The sequence below is a fragment of the Crocodylus siamensis genome, chromosome 4, assembly GCF_052110815.1.
Source record: "Crocodylus siamensis isolate JL-2025a chromosome 4, ASM5211081v1, whole genome shotgun sequence".
NCBI classification, from domain to species: Eukaryota; Metazoa; Chordata; order Crocodylia; family Crocodylidae; genus Crocodylus; species Crocodylus siamensis.
In genome coordinates this window covers 119,762,081-119,783,448 of record NC_143398.1, presented here as the reverse complement: position 1 = coordinate 119,783,448, position 21,368 = coordinate 119,762,081, and the positions used below count along the sequence as shown (strand labels likewise).

The following is a 21,368-nucleotide window of genomic DNA, read 5'->3' as shown; positions in this document are numbered from 1 at the left end:
GAAAATAAGCTGGAATGAAAAGCAAAATATAATTAGCATTACATTTAGCCTCCTGGCCTACCTTGAAAAAGCAACCGGTCTTCCCAGACACAACCAACTAAACTTACCCAAATAGAAGCTTTAAAGGGCCACTTTTGTTTGGCTAGCATACATACACTGACAGGATCCCGACAGGTGAATACAAAATATCATCAAAGAATTAAATATATGAAGTGTTTATGTTTATATGTGTTTATATTTATTATACATGTTGAAAAACTTCCTTCTAGCTAAGGCAAAAAAAGGAAAGCACTTACCTTTTGGCTACCAGCACAAATTCAGATGCAAGTATCCAATAATTCCTGAGGTGCAAAACACTGTGCATTCAATAATTTACAAATAAACTAAATGGATTTATAACTTTTATCTTCAGCTCTGGATTGAAGAGCATTATTGAATGGTTACAATTCTGAAGCTAGTATGTGGTTGTTTGCTTTGTTTTATTAGAAAAAATACTCAGGTGAGGTCTACAATCATCTGTCAATTATAAATGACTTACAAGAAACTCATGAAGCAATAAAATTAAAAAAATACAAATACAAACTATATCTGAAACACTTCTATTTGGCAATTTTATAACAAATTCAAAAAAGAACCAAAGAGACTGTAGATTATTTATAGGTACAGAAAAAGCAGTAGATGAAGTGCTCAAGCAAAAAACAAAACAAAAAAAAACACAAAAAACCCCAAAACAAAAAACTGCATTTTTTTCAAAAATAAAGTCACATTGCTACAGATTGTATGAATAATACCCTTATTTATTAAACAACCATTCCAGAACATCTTATATTAGCAGTGCTTTCAATCTGCACTTCATTTTGTTTGATAAGATTTTTTTTCATGTAGTACAAGTAACATTTTTAACCCATTGGAGCTAAGCGAGTCTCTCATGTCAGTACCAATGCATAATGCATTTATATTATATTAGAATATGCTCACTCTGGCAGCCAAAAGGTTATTTCTAAGCTTTATTCTATTTAATAAAAATTTAGTGTAAAAACTGCTGGTTTTTAGATTCACTGTAGTAACGTGAAAACTCCTCCCCAACAAGGAGGGCTAATTCTGCAGTTTGACTGCATATATCCACACATATTTCATATTTGTTCCTTCCAACAGCAAGGAAATGACTGATTTTATGTTCAATATCAGAAAGGAGTGCCAAAAATTCATTATGGGTATTGTTCATCCCTCAAAGATTTCTGGGAAGGATGTTCAATGTACTTTTGCTCTTATAACAGATATTAACAGTAGTATATATATTCCCTTAGGTATGCAAAAGACTTTTTTATTGTTAAGGAAGGTGCTTTTTTAAACAATTCTTCTGGCAGCACTAGTGAATTACAATATCCTTCAATATTATTTCTACCATAATATATACATTTTAACTTTCATGCCCCTAGAAAACATCTACAGTACATTTCATAATATAAAAATATATTACAAATCTGCTGAATTATTTACAAGCAACATCCTATTATCTATATGCAACATTTTTGTCTCCATATAAGACTAACAGATTAGACACATTTCTATTTGTCAGTTAAAAAATCCATGACTTCTTGCTTATTAAGCAAGAAAATGATTTAATTTTCCTTTTCATAGCCAACTTTGGTGCATAAAGAATTAAATTTCTAGATGTTTTTAAAAAATACTATTTTCTTTACATCCAGAAAAAGTTAGGCCAAATAAAAAAAAAAGTACACTTTACATGTGAATGGGAGTCTCAAAGGTCAAAAAAATTAAAATAAGACACCAATATCATTACCTGCTTAACTAAAGGTTTTTCAAAAACCATTTATAAAAGTAGATCTCATTAACATACTATGCTAGTTCTGATAAAAGGGTCAGACATACTGCAACACTCTATCAACACCTTTCAGCCTTAGTATATGTATTTATACTTGATTGGGAAAAACAGGCATACCGTTAACATGGGTTCATAGTTTATAATTCAACACCTCTTGTTATGGATTTGTGAAGAAACATGAGGTTACAAATGATAACTGATTACTTTCCACCGTATTTAGAAGTAATACAATAATCCCTTGGTAGTTTGTACACTGCCCAGGGTATGTTAGCTTCAGTTATTGTTGACAAGATTCCTAACAGCTCGTTAATAGTTCTCCTAGAAAGTGTGAGGGTAAGTTATGATGATCGCTTTCTCTTTTCAGATAAACTACTGTATTCACTAAAGAAAAAAAAGCAGCTTAAAGAAGCAAGCATGCAAAGCCTTTTAGCTGTTCCACTAAGTTGCCAGAAGAGTGTTTGCTCAGTCTCCCACTGTACCATTCCATGAAAATGTGGATATACAGTAATATATTAATATATTCCACAGAAGCATCAACTGCATTCACAGAATGTTTACACTAAGCATAAATATTATCTAAGAATTTAAAAGAAAAAGGATGGGGGTGACTAATGTGCAACTTTATTTCTAAATCCATTGTCAGTGACTAAGACTGCAGGTGTCCCCGCTTGCTTGATTTTTACCTCTTCAACCTCTTCTGTGGCATTGTTCTGCAAAAGAAAAAACATTTTATGTTTCAAGGTCTTCTCATTAGCTGACAACGTATTTTTATATGGAGTACACTGAAATCATGATAATTATTAAATCTGATTAATACTGAAATGCCATTTTAGATAATCCCAAATTAGTGCATATTTCAGACAAGAAGCCATTATTTCACTTTTCTAGTGTGTTCAGGATTTTACTAAAATATTAATGGCTGTGACTAGTGTCCTTGAATAATTATTTCCCCGATATTTCTTTGATCTCGTAATATTGTGCCTCACCCCCAAAGTTCTTAGAATCACACACTGATAAAACTCTAGGACTACACATTACATACTTGGGAATATTTTTAATAGTTTCTTTTAATCCAAGGACTATCCATTTTTTTCTTTAAAAGTTTAACATTCATTTTCTTAAGGTTTCCTAAGACATTGGCAGAGAATAAATTAATCTATGTCTGATCTAATAATCTAAACAATATGAGTTAAATTCAGTGAGGGCAATGGAAGTACAGGTAACTAATACCTAAAGTAGGCAATAACATTCTGTGTTAAAAGTCCTTTTTTTTAAGAACAATATACAATCCAATTTTGCTCATATTTTTATGAATTACTGATTTCATCAGTAATTCATATTCAAGTAAGTATTTTAAATACTTACATTTAAAGAGACAGCACATATAAGCAAGGAGAACTCTCTTTGTATTTAAACCAAGTTTTCATTAATTTGATTAGTGAAGTACACTGACTACTATTAAAGGTAAACTGAAAGGCTTATTACACATCCAGACCTCAGCTAAGTGTTCCATGTACTGCTTTAGACATTAGTGATATGATCAACTATTAGAGAGGAAATACAAGAACACTGAACTATGGTCATGGCAGGTAAATGGAGAAAAACTGGGTTAAAGTATTTGTTAAAGTATTTCTGTAATTCAGTCCATATAGATACACAGTCATCTAATAATTTGGAATCCTCAACAATCTGAAGAGGAAATTAAAAGCATTTCAGATTACCTTTAAAAAGATTATATTGATACAATTGTGGGTATTGACAGGATTAAGTGGAATACACTAATATAGAGAGGGGAGGGGGAAAAAAAAAATCAGGAAAAATTAGAGATGTGATGGATTAGAGGCCAATCTGAAGACCTAAATACACAATTATGAATGTGGCTTAAAGATATGTGGCATGTACTGTCCCCTTCTTCTCTAATGAATCTTCCATTAAAAAAAGAATAGTACTTGTACGCAAGTACAGATTTCAAAGTAATACTGCATGTATTACAGCTGAATATAATATATGTAAAGATAAATTTGGACTTTAAAAAAATTGGTATACAAACCAGTATGTGATCTTAACAGAAGTGATCTTTCAGGATTCCACTGTATGTACCTCCTTTACTAGAATTTCTGTACACCAAGCACAAAAAAGTAAAATACACTTGGTAAATACACACATTCCCCGTTTCTCAGTAACTAGAGATCAGTTCAAGAAGTAATTCTGAAATTATTTAAAACCTCAGAACTTAACCTCTGGACGCTGACAGAGTCGAAGAGCCCTGTACTGATGCATCAGCAATTAGCAATCCTGACTTTTGACGTCAAAAAGTTAAGTGAGGTTTAAGATTGTTTTAAATAAAGTGATTCAAAATTTACCTGTATATGTTTGGGTCCAGAAGCAAGGCAGTATCTTTTGGTAGTTTTGATAAATGAACTACTTTAGTTTTTAATTGATGTCGTTCACTTTCATTTACCCACACATCAGGCAGACTATGAATAAATAAATAAAATAAAAATATTCAAAAAAGATAAACCCTTTTTCTCACCATAAAATTATGAGGTAAATGAATATACATGAAGCATTTTAATTCAATCTTCATATTTTACTTTTCAAAAAGCATCCTCGTCGGAAGAATGGACAGATTTTTCTATTAAAATTCAAAGCCTCTTAAATTTTTCAGTGCAAAAGAGTTGCTAGGAAAAGTTGGTGTAGAAGTTTCTTAGCTATAATGGACCTGGAATACTACCAATTTTGGTACTGTTACACAAGAAAAGGTGGACAGTGAAAAAAGACAGTGACACCAAAGAAAATATATTTTATTGGACTTCTGGCATCAAAATAAATATATTAAAAATAGAATGTTTGATGTTTGCAAGGATTAGGTAAGAGTAAGGTAAATGCCCTGAGGGTCATGCTGAGCTAATGAATTTATGAATTGTCTGTTTAATTATCATGAAACTAAAGCTTGATGCATTTGTACAAATTTGTGACTTCTGAACCAGAAATCCTGAAGTTACAAATATTTCTTTTTTTGGAAAAGAAGAGATATCCTACAAGTAAAATTTTCATTTTCTGACAGTTCTTGTATTGAAACAGTAAAACCTGGTTATTATACACTCAGTAATGTAAGCCCCGTGGGGCTGAGAGGTGGTAACAACTGACAGAACACACTGGTCCAGTCCTTAAAACTCTGCAGTACTAGTCCACTGAAAACTGGCTCTCAATATTCTGCTGCATTTGGTCATAAATAAGGTGGACCGTATATCCCAGGGTGGCACCTTATCCAGTCTGCCTGCCTTGCTCCTGCCCAGCAGCAGCAGCGCCTGGCACACCACGCTGCTGTCCCCCCACCGGACTCCATTCTGGGACTTCTGACCAATTGGCAGGGACCAGACTATGGAAGCCAGGACTGTCCCATTTTGCCCAGGATGTATGGTCACCCCAGCCATAAGCTGGATTCTCAAAGTTCTGGTACAGCTATGTGGTAGGAGGACTGGTAGGTAGGTAAAAAAAGTAACTGACTACAGCAGGATAATAATAGCTTTTATAAAAAGCTGCTATTTTAACAACTCTCCTTTCCCACAGCAACTGCTGACCTGGATTGTCTCAAGAGTTTTTAGTGTTTGCTGTGTGGGAAGGAGAGAAAAGAAAAATTAAAATTACTGGTAAATCTAAAAGCCAAAACCTTTTAGTAACACAAAACATTTTATTGAATTTGAGATATCAATCATTCACATGAAAGATTTCTAGTATAACATCTAATGTACAATTAATTTGGCATTGGTTTCCTCCTAACAAATCATGTCAAAAGTGAAATAACTAGTAGCTCCTATCTGAAGGGTAACAAACTGTCCAGAATTACATAAGTTTTACCACAAACGCATGTTCTATAGTCTCTCAAATTTCAATGTATTACATTTTAGTGTCCCTGCATGACAGACATTATCACCTCTGAACCCCAAATCCACTCCTCTAATTAGTTGTACACAGAGTACATCCTGAGTCATCAACTCAGAAATTAGGTTATGTAGTCAGAATTTTAAAGTAATAAAACTAACCCCATGTAGCAAATTAAACTAAATTAATGTACTCCAAGTGATTGCTTCTGTGCCTTAAAAATAAGAGTGTATCTACTAAAATAGTAGGTGAATGCAACATATTTCCCTCTAAGCTGAATAGCTCTCAAGTTCTTTGTACTGATATCAAATCAAGGGTTGCCCAACTTAATCTGAGATACTTTTCACTGAAAGATAAATTTGAAAGTGTTGGTGATTATCATAAAAATACTGGAATTCAATTTGATTTTCTAAAAGAAACACAGTTACACTACAATTTAAGTCTCGTTTCTTTTAATGTTAATACACTAAAAACCTTCAGTTAAATAACCAGTTAAATAACCATTTGCCTGCAATAGGAATAACTACATAAAGTGGTAACATTGTAGAATAAATCTGTTACAGTACCATAAATTCAAATTATTTTTATTAGAGGATATTATCAAGTGATAGCGTATTTTCTACAAGTGACAAAAATCATACCTTTCACTGGCATCTACAATATTCTACTTCACTCTTTCCCCTCCTGATTAAAATTTACACAGATGTGGAATTGAGTCCCAATGTCAAGGACACCAGGAAAGACAACTTACCGGCCATCCTTGTCTTCTGAAGGTAGCAATTATAGTAGATCCACACTGCTGGGTTCATGATTTGCACAAGACTATTTTTGGATTCTAACTATTTGAATAGTTAAATTAGTCCATCAGAACATGGTGCTTCCCTACCTGCTAATGAAGTTTTAAAACACTTAAGTTTGTATACCGTCCTCATTGCCAGCGCCAAAATCAGCCTCTAATTCAAATCTGCTTGGTTACAAAGTATCACTTGTACCTAAAAAGTTTCCCTCTTCCAGAAAAGGTCACTGAGTGCACATTTAATTATAATTCTTATTTTCTTAAATAGCAAAATTCATTAATATCACATTTGAATGTGAATATCCATGCCTAATTTCAAATTTATGTACCAATTTCTATCAAATTAGGGTTGCTTTTAAAAAACAAGTTATTTGCTTCAAAAACTTGTGGGGAAAACCCCATGGATTGCACAATATTGGCTAAACTACACTCCTAATGGCTCTCCTAATAATGTTAGAACAAGGAGTATTCCACTTTTCCATATACAGTAAAAGCTCTGTTATCAAGCATCCCCCGGGAATGGGGGATGTCGGATAACAAAGTATGCCGGTTAACCGAGCGGCCCGAACAGGCGTCTTTGCCTGTTTGGGCCACCGCTTCTCCCGCTACATCGCTGGCCCTCCCCACAACATCACTAACTCTCCTCTGGGCCCAGGACGCGGGCCCTGCACAGCCTGTTATGCCCCTGGACTGTGGGGGCTCGGCAGCACAGGCTGCTTTGCCCTGGGCCGTGGTGGCTCAGAGACACTGGAAGTGCCACAGTGTGCACTTCTGGTTTCACTTTGCCTTACAAGGCGGCATGCTGGTTAAACAGAGCGTGCTGGCTTGTAAGGTGCCGGATAACGGAACTTTTACTGTAATTAGGATTATAAAATTTTTACACAAAAACTTTTCTTTTTTGAAAATAAGTGAAATAAGTTCTAACATACATTCAATAGAACAGTTTGGAAAACTGAAGGAAGGATGTACAAGATTACTGGTATTTACAACTTTCAGTATCTTCTGTCCTGACTCAAGCGTATGGCAACTCATTTTTCACAACTCAGCTACAGCTGTAGTCATTTGAAATTTGACAGAATATTCCAAATGCAAAGAAAAATGCAATCAAATATGCTGGGGGGGGGGGAAATCAAAGCTTAAGAGCAGCATGGGTTTTTTTTGGGAAAAAAAAGCAGTCTTGTGGGTTTGCAACTGAAAGTACCAAAAAAGGCATCTTTCCACAGTCATTTTACTGACAGACTGTAGCACCTATTTTGTGTTTCTTACAGTGTTGGTATACAAGCACTGATTATTACACTTCTGGGTGTCCACTTTAGATGATCTTCTTTAACATTCACAGCACTGGAAATATGCTGAATTAAATGACCCGCAGTGAAAGAACAAAAGCGGTTTTGAAAATCCAACATTTCAAGAAATGTGTGTAGCAAAACCTTTTATGTTTACAAGCTCTGCCTTTTATCCTTTACTGTGTCAGAAAGCAACAAAAGTGCATGCTTCTGAGTTGCATAAAGGTTAAGATATTTACACAAGGCATTTATTGTAAAGTGTTCAGAAAGAATGCTGTATACATATTCATGACAAACAACATATTTTCTGCAATCTCTTTCTTCAGTCCAGCCCTCAAATGTGGCATCAGATCAATGGCAACCAATATACTCACATGTCCTCTGGTGTCCAGTGAAGCAAAAGTTTTATTTTTCCAGAATCTTCTTTCCTCTTAGCTATTACCTGATATTAATAGTTAAAACAGTAAATATTATTAAAAATTTAGCGCGTAGAATTTATGGTCATATTTATGTCTTACTAGGCTTCATTCCCAAATAATTCACTGGGGAAGTGTAACTGCTTTACTACCTGAAGCATGTACGAGATCCACAAACAGGTACTGAAGTAGTGTATGGGCTTACAACAGTACTGTTTTTTAATGAAGTGGTACTACTTAGTTAAGTCTTCCTTAATATTTTATCACTGAAATATTAAATAAAAACTGAATAATAATATATTCAGATACATCCCAAATAACTTTCAACCTTTCTAAAATTAAACACTTAAAAACCTTTAACTTTAATAATTTATAAATCTAGAAATAAACTCTTAAAATTTTTTTTAAAAATTAGTAAGTAAAAAAACTGATTTAATTCACAAGCATGCGCATGATACTTTACTAAATATTGGAGGACAAAGGATTTGATACAGCTTATCTAAAACTGTTTATACATTTTACGTTAGACAGTTACTGGTGAATAATTAGAAAACAATGGGAAAGGAGTCACAACACAGGACCTCCTCTGCTCCCCCGGACCAGCCTAGAGAGGGGAAGGAAACTGCTGTTTCCTGCTTCTTCCCCTAAAATGGGCACTGGTCATCCTTGGTAAGGGGCTGCTTCCAACTGTAGGTGTTCAGCACCTGAGAGTCCAGTGCTGGTTTGGGTTTTACTAATCTTAATTACAGAGGTAGAAGAGTCTCTGTCCAAGGATTGTGAAAGGTGAATTACTTATTCACATAGCTGGCTTAACACCCATGCAGAAGCACTAGCAGCTACCAAGAGAAATCACCAGGTTAGAAAGAGACTGATGTAACTATTAAGGATGGCAGTGATCATTAATTAATATCAAATGCCAAATACATCACCCCCTTTCTGAGAAATATAGGAGGAAGTTGGTAAAATATTCACTGGGAAGACAGCCCTTCAGATGGTAATACTAAGAGACTTAGGGCAATGGGGGATGGGGGGGAAGAACGGGACAGAAAAAAAGACTCTGCGAGCATCTACATGCACACTGTATTTTGGAGCTGACTAATTAGGTCTGTAGTCAGGTGTCACAGTCTATATGTATGCCAGTATTAGGGTGCAGTAAATCAATGAAGTCTGCTGTAGGACAGTACTGTCCTTGAGTAATTATGTGTGCTCAAATGCTGCTGGCTGCCAGCTAGCCTGGCACTGTAGCACCCTCATGCCCCAGCCAGCCCCTCTGGCACCCAAGCTGCCACCCAGAACCTGGGGCTGACCCCCAAGACTCCCTGCCAGTCCAGAGCTCCTCTGCCCCGGGGTCAATGAGCCACAGTCTTGGGCACACATATAAACACTGTGCCTGGGAGCAGCTGACTCCAGTGTGAACTGCGCTAGAGTTTATCACATCACCCAAATTGAATGTGTAGATGTACCCATTGTGAGGAAAACTGTCCGATAAAGTGATTCTCAACCAGGTTGCTGTGGAACCTTGTGAAAACACCTGCACATGATTCACAAGAAACTGAGAGATTTCAAATAGGAATCCATAGTGTCAAAAACGGTCTGACCTTTTGTGGTCCGAGTTCTTTGCAACAGAAGAATTATTATATTTTCCTGTCCTCAAAAAGAGTGAAAATTACTAGCTGGCATTGTCAAAGTGTGCCTCAAGTTTAACAAGAGGTGCCTTGAGTCTAAAAAGTTCGAGAACTGGTGATCTAATACAATGCTGGGTAATTGCATCAAGGTTTTGAGGCAATAGTTCCTTCTCACTCAGTTGTAAAATATGGGATTTAAGTTCACCGCATCTGAACTCTGCTGAAGAACGGCAGATCACCAGGGCTAACTGACTCAGCAGTTATGTTAGTTACAAGTCTCAAATGCCAGTGGAAGGTTGCTGTAGTAAAGCTCATTATTACCTCTGCTTTCCTCATAAGTACACACATAACAAGCACCACTATTACTGAATATATGTCAAAGGTAAGCTCCGTTTTGTTGTAAGGGAATGTATCTAATAACCATTTAATTCAGTTTCCGGCTCCCTTGTATTATCTGTGCTGGAAGGAACAACTGAAGAATTTGGCCACTGTTTAAACTTTATGCAACGTTTTACAGAATCCCAAAGAGCCAAGATGAGAAACAAAAACTTGCACTGTCCAGTGAATGTGACCTGTGCAGAAAGACTGTTTAATATTAATATTTTAGTCCAGAAAATGACAGTGCTTCAGGAATTTAGTATTACTTTAAATATTTTTATTAAGACTATTGGCTAGAAATCACTTTATCAAAACAGAATGAATGTGATACCCCCTTGTGACTTAGTTCTTGCATAAATTAGAATCCAAGCTTTAATGTGCTGTAAATTTAAACAGCAATTGTAGCCTTGAACCTCAATACTTGAAACTGGGTTGGTTTTCTTAGATTAAGTGTCCTACCATATTTTTAAATCTGTGACATTAAAGTCAGTTTGCATTACTATATTTAAATAGTATAGTCACTTTTTGTATTTTGCTATTATGTTTCATAGTAATTTAGAGAGGAACCCCAGTAGAACATATTTTTGAACAGAGAATTCCACCAACAAAACACTTACCAGATGGAATAATTTAAAACAGTCATACAAGGCAAGTTAACTCAATCTACACTGGGAAAATAGAAACATAACATGGTATGTCTGAGAAGTCAAACTCAGACCTAAGGACGAAAGGAAAGCAGCAAACACCAGAGTCAAAGACACTATAGAGAAAGGTCTATTCCCAACTCTCCCATCCTTAGATAAACATAGCTAACATTGTCAACTTGAGATACCCAACAGATTTCAAACTGCTGTGTGAAGACTGAAGAGAAACCACTTCCAAGATTCATTACATTAGAGCCTCAGGGTGTGGGCTTTTGTAATATGGAGTGGAGAGGAATTCAAAGAAGTATGGAGTGATGCTACACAGTGAAGCAGATACAAGGGACATATCTTGAAGAACTTATATTACTGGACACCTAAGTTGCATTTCTTTGCTTGAGCACAAATAATTTATATTGTAAAACATTTTCCCATGTTGGGGAAGTACAGGTTCTACTGTCTCAACTGGAGAAAAGACACAAAATCCTGTGTAAGAAACCTCTCATGAGATGTCCAAAAAATGGACAAGGAAGGTGAACTAGGGCTGGGTATTGTGGGAAACTAGATTGCATGTCCAGCAGAGATAATTTCTAATAGTTACTTGTACTACATTCCGTGATAGCAAGAAAGAATAAACATCCCTCATTTTAGATGAAAGTATATGAAGGGAAATAAGTGCATAGGGTGGGGGGCAGAGAGGGCCAACCAGGTTAAAAAAAAAAAAAAAAAAAAAAAAAAATCACTGGTAGCATGGACCACTGTCATCTAGCAAAGAAAAGGCAGCAGCACGTTAAGTATTCATTTTACATCCTCCACCTATCTGCAGTAGTTCATAAGACAATTGGTGGTAAAAAGCAAGGAAATGGTCTTTTGCTTCTTGCGAGGGCATGCTTTCTGCCTGTTACTGGACTGTTTTGGTACATTTGTATCGTTCCTTGTTTGCTGGCACATAATCTGGTAACGATCTGAACCTAACAGCTGTTGCCCTTTTGAAACACTAGATGTACATGTGTTCATACCCCCTGGTATTATCCCCAAGTCAACGTAAGTTTCAATCTACCCTGTATCTACAGCTCCTCTCCTAGATTCAGTGGTTTTAGAGTACTTCCCCAACTCACCAACTAGTGGGAATGTATCACTTGCCATTTTCTTGGGGAATGTTCCCAGGTTTCACAGCATTCTAGATTTGGGGATTACCAGTGTCATTTGCTTTAAGGCATGAGCTCCTTTTCCCTTTACATGCAACAGACATGGGTCACATTGGGACCCTTCTATAAAATACATCTCTCAAGCAATTTCTATGTTTTGGTAGTGTTGGAACAATGTTCCTATGATAGTACAGGAATTATGGATGATAAGTTCTTGGGCAAGATTCAGCATGGTTGGAATGAGACACATTTTTCATGAGGTTTGAAGAAAGCAGCAGGCATAGTAGTAATGATTAAAAACAGCATGAAATTGGAAAAGAGAAATTCCCAGGGGTAGCAAACAAACAATTAATAGAAGAGAAAGACAATTGAATTAATGAAAGATCAAGATCTTTCAAAAGTGAGGACGGTCATTATCACCTGTAAGTGAAGAAAGTTTCAGGAATCAGGTACATTCAGGTACATTATTTTATGCCAAAGTGAATATTACTGTTCAGTTTTTGGTTCTTAAGAGTCCTTTAAGCTTATGAATTCACAAAATACATATAAAATGCAAAAAAAAAAACCCCAAAACCAAATCTTCCTAAAGAGACCAAAGTCTTTAAAAAAAATGTATCTGTTTTTAAAATGTAATGCCTTTTATTTGCTACCACTACCGTCTCCTATATTTACTGGACATGGACTACTCTGTATCCTAACAGGGAACTGAAGAATTAACTTGGTTTATGGTGACAGGTTCTCTATCCACATCTATGTTAAGAATGTTTCTGTCAAAATTAATGTGACTCACTAGATCTTCTTGAATAATTCTTGCCCCCTAAAGTGCTAACCAAACTGACCAGTTCCCTTTCCCCCATAAAGTAGCAATCTATAAGATCTACTGAAATTTCAAATTGGAAGTTTGCCTCAAACGATTTAACAATCTACTCTAACTGCTGCAATCGGTACAACACTGGTATTTAGTAATTCTGACTTTCCTGAAGACCAGGGTTAGAATGCACAGGCATGGGAGAACATTCAGAGCAGCTACTGTGATATTAGCAGAGTTAATGTGACCCATGCTTGCAAAACTACATACAGCTAAAAAAAGAGAAGCTGCATTGCTGTAATAGTACTGCTGTGAAGATCTTAAGAAAAAAAGATGCTCTATTTCTAAAACTGAATTTATTTCATTCATGTGATCATGAGAAGCTTTTTACTTGCACGAACAATTTCAGTATATGGTGCATATGCTACTTCTTTTAAACACCCTATTCCTGCCTGTAAGATACACACATTTACAAAAGAATCTAGGTAGAAAAGGAAAGTAAATGTATGTAGATCCATCTATGCCGTACAGTGCATCTGTAAGGTTTTAAAGTTCAGAATTAGGATAGGTTATTATTGGTAAATGGAATTCTACTGACCTCTTCTGGAGACGAGAAAAACCTCATCCTTAAAAAAAATTTTTTTTTAAAGTCTGGCAACAAATTTACTTCCTGTCTTTCACAGATTTGTTTAACATTTTAAAACATTTGGAAAAGTTTGTAATATTTACAGGAAGTGGAACTAGCAGGGTTAGCAAAACAAAGATACAGAGCACTGAAATAAACCCAGGAAGGATAACTGTGTATGTTGTACTTGTATTTTGCCTCTAACAGATAAAAATTAAAAACACCTGCAAAGGCAGGAAAATTTATATCAACATTCAAAATCAGAAATCCAGAGAACTAGGTTATATAACAAATGACAGTATCCAAAGTTGCTGCTGCTATAAGCTGAAACTGAAATCTGTGAAAACACACAAATCTTTCTTTGGAAGGATCACCTTCCAATATTCTAAGAAGGTGGCAAGTCTATCAAATTTCAAAGCTAATCATAAATAGTAAAAAGCATCAGCTGAGACAGACAAACTATAAAAACTGTAGTTTAAACAGACCAGCATCTGCCACTGACACATAAATGGGATGTGTTTGGTACTTTCCTCTTGGCTTAATATAAAGGGGAAGCCAAATGCCAAGACAGAAAAATGACAATAAATAAATCAAGTCAGAGTATAGGCAAGAAAAGATCAAGAGGAAAAAAAAAAAAAAATCAGTTCCCATAACATTTACAAAAAAAGCAGCAGCAATTTCAGACAAATATGCCAGTCAATATAGTAGCTTGAGCGCTTTTATAACAGAAGTCAATTCTGATAGCGTTTTACCATACAGAATCACACAATAAATACTCTGTATGGATTTTTAAAATGGCATTTAATGAAAAACAAAATGTATTATGTGCCACACAAATGTTTTAATACACGAACAGCACAAGAACTTTACAAATTTTCCTGGTTAAAAAAGGATGGCTTTAAAAGTGTGTAGAAGATTCTTTAAGAACTGAAAAAACACATTTTTGCCACTGTTTCCAGATTCATAACTAGGATATAATTTTAGGGCCCAAACCTCATCCTGCTTTTACTCCTCTTTCAAGATTTTCTAGTTGCCGGAGGTGGGCTTCCACATCTGCTATGGATTTGGGCAAAAGTTTGGGAGAGGCGGTGGGGTAGGTATAAATAAAGCATTTTTCCCTCCAGAAGAACTGATCAATTATGATGATTTTCCATTTTTCTCTGAGCAGCCTGAAAGGCTTGGTTAATTAAAAACTTGAGAATTACAGATAATTAAAATAAGAGTAATCACTATAAAAAGAGAAACTCTGGGTGTCTCCTTGAAGCTGAGACTGGGTAGGAAGAGAGGTTACCAACTCTAGCACAGGCCACAACAGTTAGTAGGCCTAGATATCCTGGCTTCTAGGAAAGAAAGACATCTTACACTTCAGGCATATTAAGATACATTTTGTATGTGCCCTCATCAGGGTGGATAAAAATCAATGATTAAAAAAGCCAACACACCTTTTTTTTTATTTAAAATCAGATTTAAAAAAAAAATCTGATTGTTAACGATTTTTTTTAAAAGCTATATAAAGGTAGTTTTAATTTAAGGTATGTTAAAGATCAAAGCTATCATCATAGAGTAAGGATTATAACTTCTAATTATATACTATGAGACAATATATTCATGTCACCTTTTTAAAACCGTTTTATAAATAGGTCACAACATGCCATGGGCTGTATTAGGGGCCCAATCTTAAGGGGTTCCAGAGGTTCCTCTATAGATTAGTAAGGATTAAACCACTCAACCCAATGGGACTCAGTGCTCAGTCTAGAAGATCCCATTAAGCATCTCTGTGATGCTTAGTTTCAGTACTCAAACTGTGGATATGGACTGTGGATTTGCGTCTCCAGAGACAACATCCTTGTTAACAGCAGTATATGGAGATTCGAGAGAGAACACACCTGATTACCTACCCATCAGCCCTCTTGTCTCTCTGCAAGACTGTATACACAGTCAAGTCCTTACCTTTCTCTGAAAATGCAGTTTCAAGAAGTTAAATGAATAAAAGATATAAAGCAATAAGGATGTACTTTTTGTAGAAAACAACTATCAGGGTTTCCTGACCAGTGAGTTAAATCACAATTTAAATTAAATCCACCCTCACAAATGGAAGGTGACTGGATTCATTACATTTGGAGGCTTAGGCCAAGGGTAACCAGCCCTAAGTCTAAGTAGCGCAGTTAACCTTCTACTAACCCAGTTAATGCTATTGCATTAAAAGAAAAACAATCCCTTATACTCCACATACAAATTGTTAAAATAAGCGCAGCCCACCACTGAAAATTCATCTCTTTATCTATGCCTTTGACTCTTGGGCCTATCAGTATCACCTCACCCAAGAGGCATAAATCTTTTTCGAACCTTCTACTTCATCATTACTGGGATGTTGTCATCCAGTGTTTTGTAGCAAATTTTCTTGTTCTTCTCACGGTATTCTGATGAATCCAGCCTGTCTACAGATTTTTGCAAGTTATCTAACACATAACTCTTAAAAAGTATAGAGAGAAGAATACATCCAGTCTAGTATTTAATCCCTGTTTTAATCCCATGAGCGTCTTGTTGGTGCTCATGGGAAATGGCCAACATTAAATTTAAATTTATCTTGGCTGTATATCTGGTATAAGGAAAGAGACCTTAATATGTAGTGTTTCCATCAGCACATAACTAGTACAACATATACTAAAAGCCCACAGTGTTTGATAACTGCACATACCTTTTATTTTTCCCTTCCTTTAACTAAATATTAGGCTTTTTAAACTCCTTATCTGAAGAACCTTAATATTCTCTAATGCTCACTATTATCCTTTTCTGTTTTCTAATATTAAAGCCTTAAAAATCCCTCATAACATCACCAACTTGGATTCATAGTAAGAAACCAGCAATTTATTTATGTATTTATTTTAACTTGGAAGACAATGAAGGTACATTTTTCATCATTACAAATCTACTATTGTATGTTCCCCTAGAAGGAAAAGTTATAAAAATGTTCATATCTACAAAACGAAAGTATGATTACAATAACTATCACCAATGTGGCTTAATAGTTAATTTCTTGATTTGCATGGTTAGCAATTAAGTAAAAAGCATGATCATTATTTTTAATGTCAACAATGCAGTGTTCACTTAGGTAAAATTAGAGTATCAATACAGCAATTACATATTAAGATATAGATATATAAATATAAGGACAATATAATACTTACAGTACTATGAAATACAACACTGTGACCTTTTCCTAAACTTTCTATGTGAGCTGAGAGGTTGAAGCAGATGGCTCGATGTCGAATAGCATCCAGTGTTTGTGCATCAAAGAAGTCATGTGGTCTTGCTAGAAAAAAAAAACAATCTTAGCATTAAACTCCTGAGGTGGTGCAATCATCCAAACACCTTCAACCTTACATTTATATCAAAAGTCTGTTAAATGTCTTTAGACAAATCAGTTAAGCTCATCCATGCAGAATGCATGGTACCGTCATCACATTCTAAATTCTGAGTATGAGGCATGGCCTCAGAACTGGCTGTTGTCCTATTACCCCTTTAAGTCTGCTCAGAATAGAGGGGTTGTTCTTTTTTGGTTTTGGTTTTTTAAAATGTCTGACATAAGGACAACGTATGCGTTAAACCAGTGATGCCCAACCTTTCACATACACAGGCCAGATAATGGAGCACAGCAGGCTCACAAACCAAATTTGGCACGCGGAACTGGCACACCAGGCTAACCCCTAACACTGGATGGGGCTTATGGTGTCTCACGCTGCTCTCCAGGATCAACCCCTACACACTTGGTCTAACTGTGGGGACTGGTATGGTGCTCAGGCTCAATCCAGCAAGTGGGGTCATGTCAACTGGCTGGTGAGGCTCTCCATGGATGTAGAAGTTTGACAGCGGGGCAGAAGTGGCCCACAAGCCGTACTTTGAGCACCAGGTACACATTAAATCCAATGCAACTCCTCCTCTATTTAAATTGCTGTTGAGCACTATCTTTCTGGATAACTTTCAATATACAAATCTTGAAAGATTCAGCAGTTCTCACTGATAAGTACTGCAAGTATTGCAATTTCTTTTATGAACTGAGCCCTGCTCCTCAGAAACTGATCAATTCCTTTTTAACAAATGGGTATTTCAACAGTACTACAAATGCTGTCCCAGAAACTGCCCACAACACCACTGTGAACACGTACTACCTTAATCTTCTAGATCGGGGTGTCAGATATGGCCCATGGAACCCTATGATTTGGCCTGCAGTACTGCCTGTGGGTCTCTGCATGTGGTGCACAGAACCAGTCTGGAGCACAGGGCTAAAGTTGCTGTGCATGCAAAACACAGGGGCTGTCCAAAATTCACGCTGCATGTAGTGCCTGTGCCAGACCAGCCGTACCCCAGACTAGCCCTATGTACTAGTGGACTAGACTTGCATGCTGAGTGTGGCACTACATACTTACGGTGCCCATTCCAGCCTGGCCCTGTGCACCGGATATGGTGCACAGGGTCAATCTGTGGGCTGATCTACTAGAGATGTTATAAATTAGTTCACAGTAGTTTTAAAATATAGCTCCTTGTATTTTTAACATACCAAAATAGCACCGTTCAGATTTAACATGTGGCTGGTATGGTATTTGAAGTCACCTGTCATTTTATTATTACCAGCAGAAAAATCATTAATATTTCTATAGGTATCCACTGGCGTGCTGTAAAGAATGGTTTTGAAGCAAAACTGGATAAAGCCAAATTAAATCAGGAATGGAATTCCACTAGAGGTCTCCTTAAATTAAAATTAAAACAAGTTTAACCACAGTTACTCAAATTGTTTCTGTTCTCCTTTGAGCACTATTTCAGTTAGTTATTTTTAACATATCACTGTACTACCAAGTAAAAGGCAGGAGTAAATGTCAAGGAATTCTAACTTCCAATCAAAGGGTTAATCTGTGGATTACTATACATAACAGCATGCTTTTTAAAATCCAGATATTTATCGCATGCTTTTTAAAACACAAAGAATTCAGGCAAAATTAACATTGGAGTATTGACTATTAACAATAAATACCTTTTATACTGCTTGATAACTGTTGAAATTAAGATGAACATTTGCCAGTTGTTCTGTCAGATCTTGAGTTTTAACTTACTTTTAGCTGAAGTGAAATTAAAATCCTTCTTGTACTGTAAAATCAGTTTGTAAGCAGTAACATGATAAGCCAATGGAAGCGGTATGTCTAAGGCACTGAAAACCTTTTATAGGTTGAGATGGACCTTAATAGTAAATGTTTCCAGAAATGAAAGTAAAAAACTGTGTATACTGTATCCTGAGGCTTACTGATAATGTTACTACCTCTACACTGTTTTTAAGAGCTTTGGAAAATTGCATTTAGTTGAAAGGTAAGTAGAGTTAAATACAAAATATATCCTGATCATACCCTGGCAGAAATACAGCCAAGCTAAAATTTTAATGAACACTTCTTGTATAATTAATTCTACATTATGTATAGTTAAGATATGCTTTTAATAGTGTCAATTTCAAGAAAATTCATCCTTTTACTTTGTGATCTAGATTAATGCAATTGTTCAATGCTGCCCGTAATTAATTTTCTGTCACTCTTGAAATATGTAAAGGCTAGTTCAAAGACCTGAGTTATTACCATACAAACTGAAAAAGTTATTTTTTTTTAATAATTTCTACTCTTCTAATCCTCTCCAAAAAGGATTAGCTATCAAATATTTTTAAATAGTTCTACAAGGCTTGAAGTGTTTTTAAACTTGTATGAAGTTTTTAAAGACTTCATACAAGGCTTTGCTATACTTTGGGAACCAATTAATGCATTAGTCTGTACAGGATGTTCTGTTCTTATTTTCTCAAAATTCAATACTGCAAGTCAGGCATTTTTGCTTGTAAATGCTTTCCTGCTGCAAACAGATCATCTGAAACTATACTGTATTATTTGCAGGGCTACTGAAGCTAGTCATTATATAGAGTGCAATTCTGTTGTGAGGTAGTACATACCTTTGTTTTAGCACAAAGGTTTAGCTTTGTACCTGACTGAACTTTAGCAGCCACTTTCTGTAATGTAACACATAACTTTTGAAAGGATAAAACTGGTGTAAAATACCATATCAATGCAAACTTGGGCTTGAAAGATTTTTAACATTAATGCAGATACCCAAGTAAATCATTTCCTGCAGAAATTCTTTATGTTTCTTCTATCTCAGAACCTCACAACCACTCACTTCTTCCTTCTCTGATCCAGTAACCTAGAGTCCTTTACTCTGAAGCGCAAAATGCAGTTCAGCAGAATTTGTTTTTAAAGTTCACTGATTGATGCACACAGATCAAGTGCCACCCCTCGATATATGCTAAATCCACTGTCACAAAGATTGTTGTGAGCTTCACTTAGTATCTAAATCTTGTTTTCAATGAACAACACTGACCAACAACCTTTTGTTTTAGAAATTTCAAGGTGTCCTTTCTCTCATTAAGTGTATTTATAGTAACAGAGCCACCTTGTGGCTGCCTCAAAGTAGGGATCATAAATACCGACAGGAAAACTCCTAATGGTAGGTCAAAACCATGCGTTCCCAACCCCAGCTGAGTAATGCAACCTGGCTTTGACGAAGTCTGCTCCAACACAAAGAGGCTCATGCTATGAACAGGCATTGCATTTGTGCTGGGAGAAATGCCCTTCTCCTGGCACAAAAGGCAGCGACAAGCATTGAAGTATTCTTATGAAAGAAAACCAGGTCTTCTGTGAATAAATGACAGCACTAACAAACAGGAAATTCTTCAGAGACAGAAGTTTTTACTACCACCTCTAATCACTGTCTTATGCTTATTATCTTAGGGCCTTAAGGAGCCCCATTACCCCACAGTCCTCCACTCCCCAACCCACACTTCCAAGGAGAATGGAAGAGTGCTAGCTCTCTGATGGCTCACTCAGCAACAAGCTGTCAAGAAGTCCTTGCGGAAGCCTACTGTCTGCGTCACTACCTTTCCCCTTGAACAGAACCATGGAAATGAGACTGCGACACAACAAACCCTACAACAAGGGTCAACAACATACAGAGCCACTGGATCCAACCCACAAAGCTAGAGGGCTTTGCCTGTGCTCAGGCTGGGGCCAGGCAGTTAGGAGCTGTGCCAGGAAAAAGGCAACTTCCAGGCACAACCACACTGCTGCTGCTTCTTTCCACCCTCCCAGCTTTGGTCCAACATAAGTTGGGTGGTTTTGGTAGTGCATGGGTGGCTGAAGGCTTTTCAGCAGCCAAATTGGGCCCAGGCAGCCTGTGCCCATGCCCATGATGCTTCTTCCAGCCCTCCATGTCCCAGCTATGGAACAGGGAAAATCCTCTGACCCACATTAGACCCAAGCCAGGTTGTTCCAGCCTCCAGCTTGTAAAAAGAGCCCCTGCCCTAGACAGTCCTGCCAATTACCTGGTCAAGAGGACAAGGCAGGAAGGGGGAGGTTAAAACCCTCCTGGACAGCCCCAGGAGGGTTTGAGCTGTGCCATGTCTGCCTCCCACCCTGTACCAAGTTACTCCCACTTTTGGCAGGTGAGGGGGAAAAGAGGAGAGAGGACACTCCTAAAATTTTGCTTCACCTTTTATACAGAAGGTAAGCACAGATTTTACTATAGCGTAACATCCCACAAAATGCAAGAGAGAGATCAAGAAGTGTGAATCAGTTTTTTGTGGGTTTTTGGTTGTAGCCGTGTTGGTCTAAGAAACAGGCAGGTAAGGTTTTTTTTTTGGGAAAATGGGATATATCTTTTATTAGACTAACAGTAGTTGGAAAAAAGTTCTTTGCAAGCTTTTGGGCATAAGCATGCTTCTTCAGAGGAATCTCTGCAGAAGGAGGATACTTCCTATGCCTTCAGAAGGGTCACTGTACCTGAAAGCTTGCAAAGAATTTTTTCCCCCCAACTACTCAGTTGATCTAATAT

At 36.6% G+C, this 21,368-nt stretch overlaps 1 protein-coding gene across 2 annotated transcripts in view; it reads right to left on the bottom strand.

Annotated features, from left to right (window-relative positions):
* Window positions 1–460: 460 nt before the first annotated feature.
* AEBP2 (AE binding protein 2) overlaps window positions 461–21,368 on the bottom strand; it is a 79,015-nt gene continuing 58,107 nt past the window's right edge. Inside the window, exons 5-9 of one of the 2 annotated variants that reach the window (XM_090043565.1) lie at window positions 16,643–16,767; window positions 8,188–8,255; window positions 4,210–4,323; window positions 3,897–3,963; window positions 461–2,556 (exon numbers count right to left, since the gene is read on the bottom strand). In XM_090043565.1, the coding sequence (XP_089899691.1) occupies window positions 3,909–3,963; window positions 4,210–4,323; window positions 8,188–8,255; window positions 16,643–16,767 (362 nt within the window). In that variant the 3' untranslated portion in view covers window positions 461–2,556; window positions 3,897–3,908. The remainder of the gene's footprint in view (window positions 2,557–3,896; window positions 3,964–4,209; window positions 4,324–8,187; window positions 8,256–16,642; window positions 16,768–21,368) is intronic. The other variant, XM_090043566.1, reaches the window with a different exon arrangement.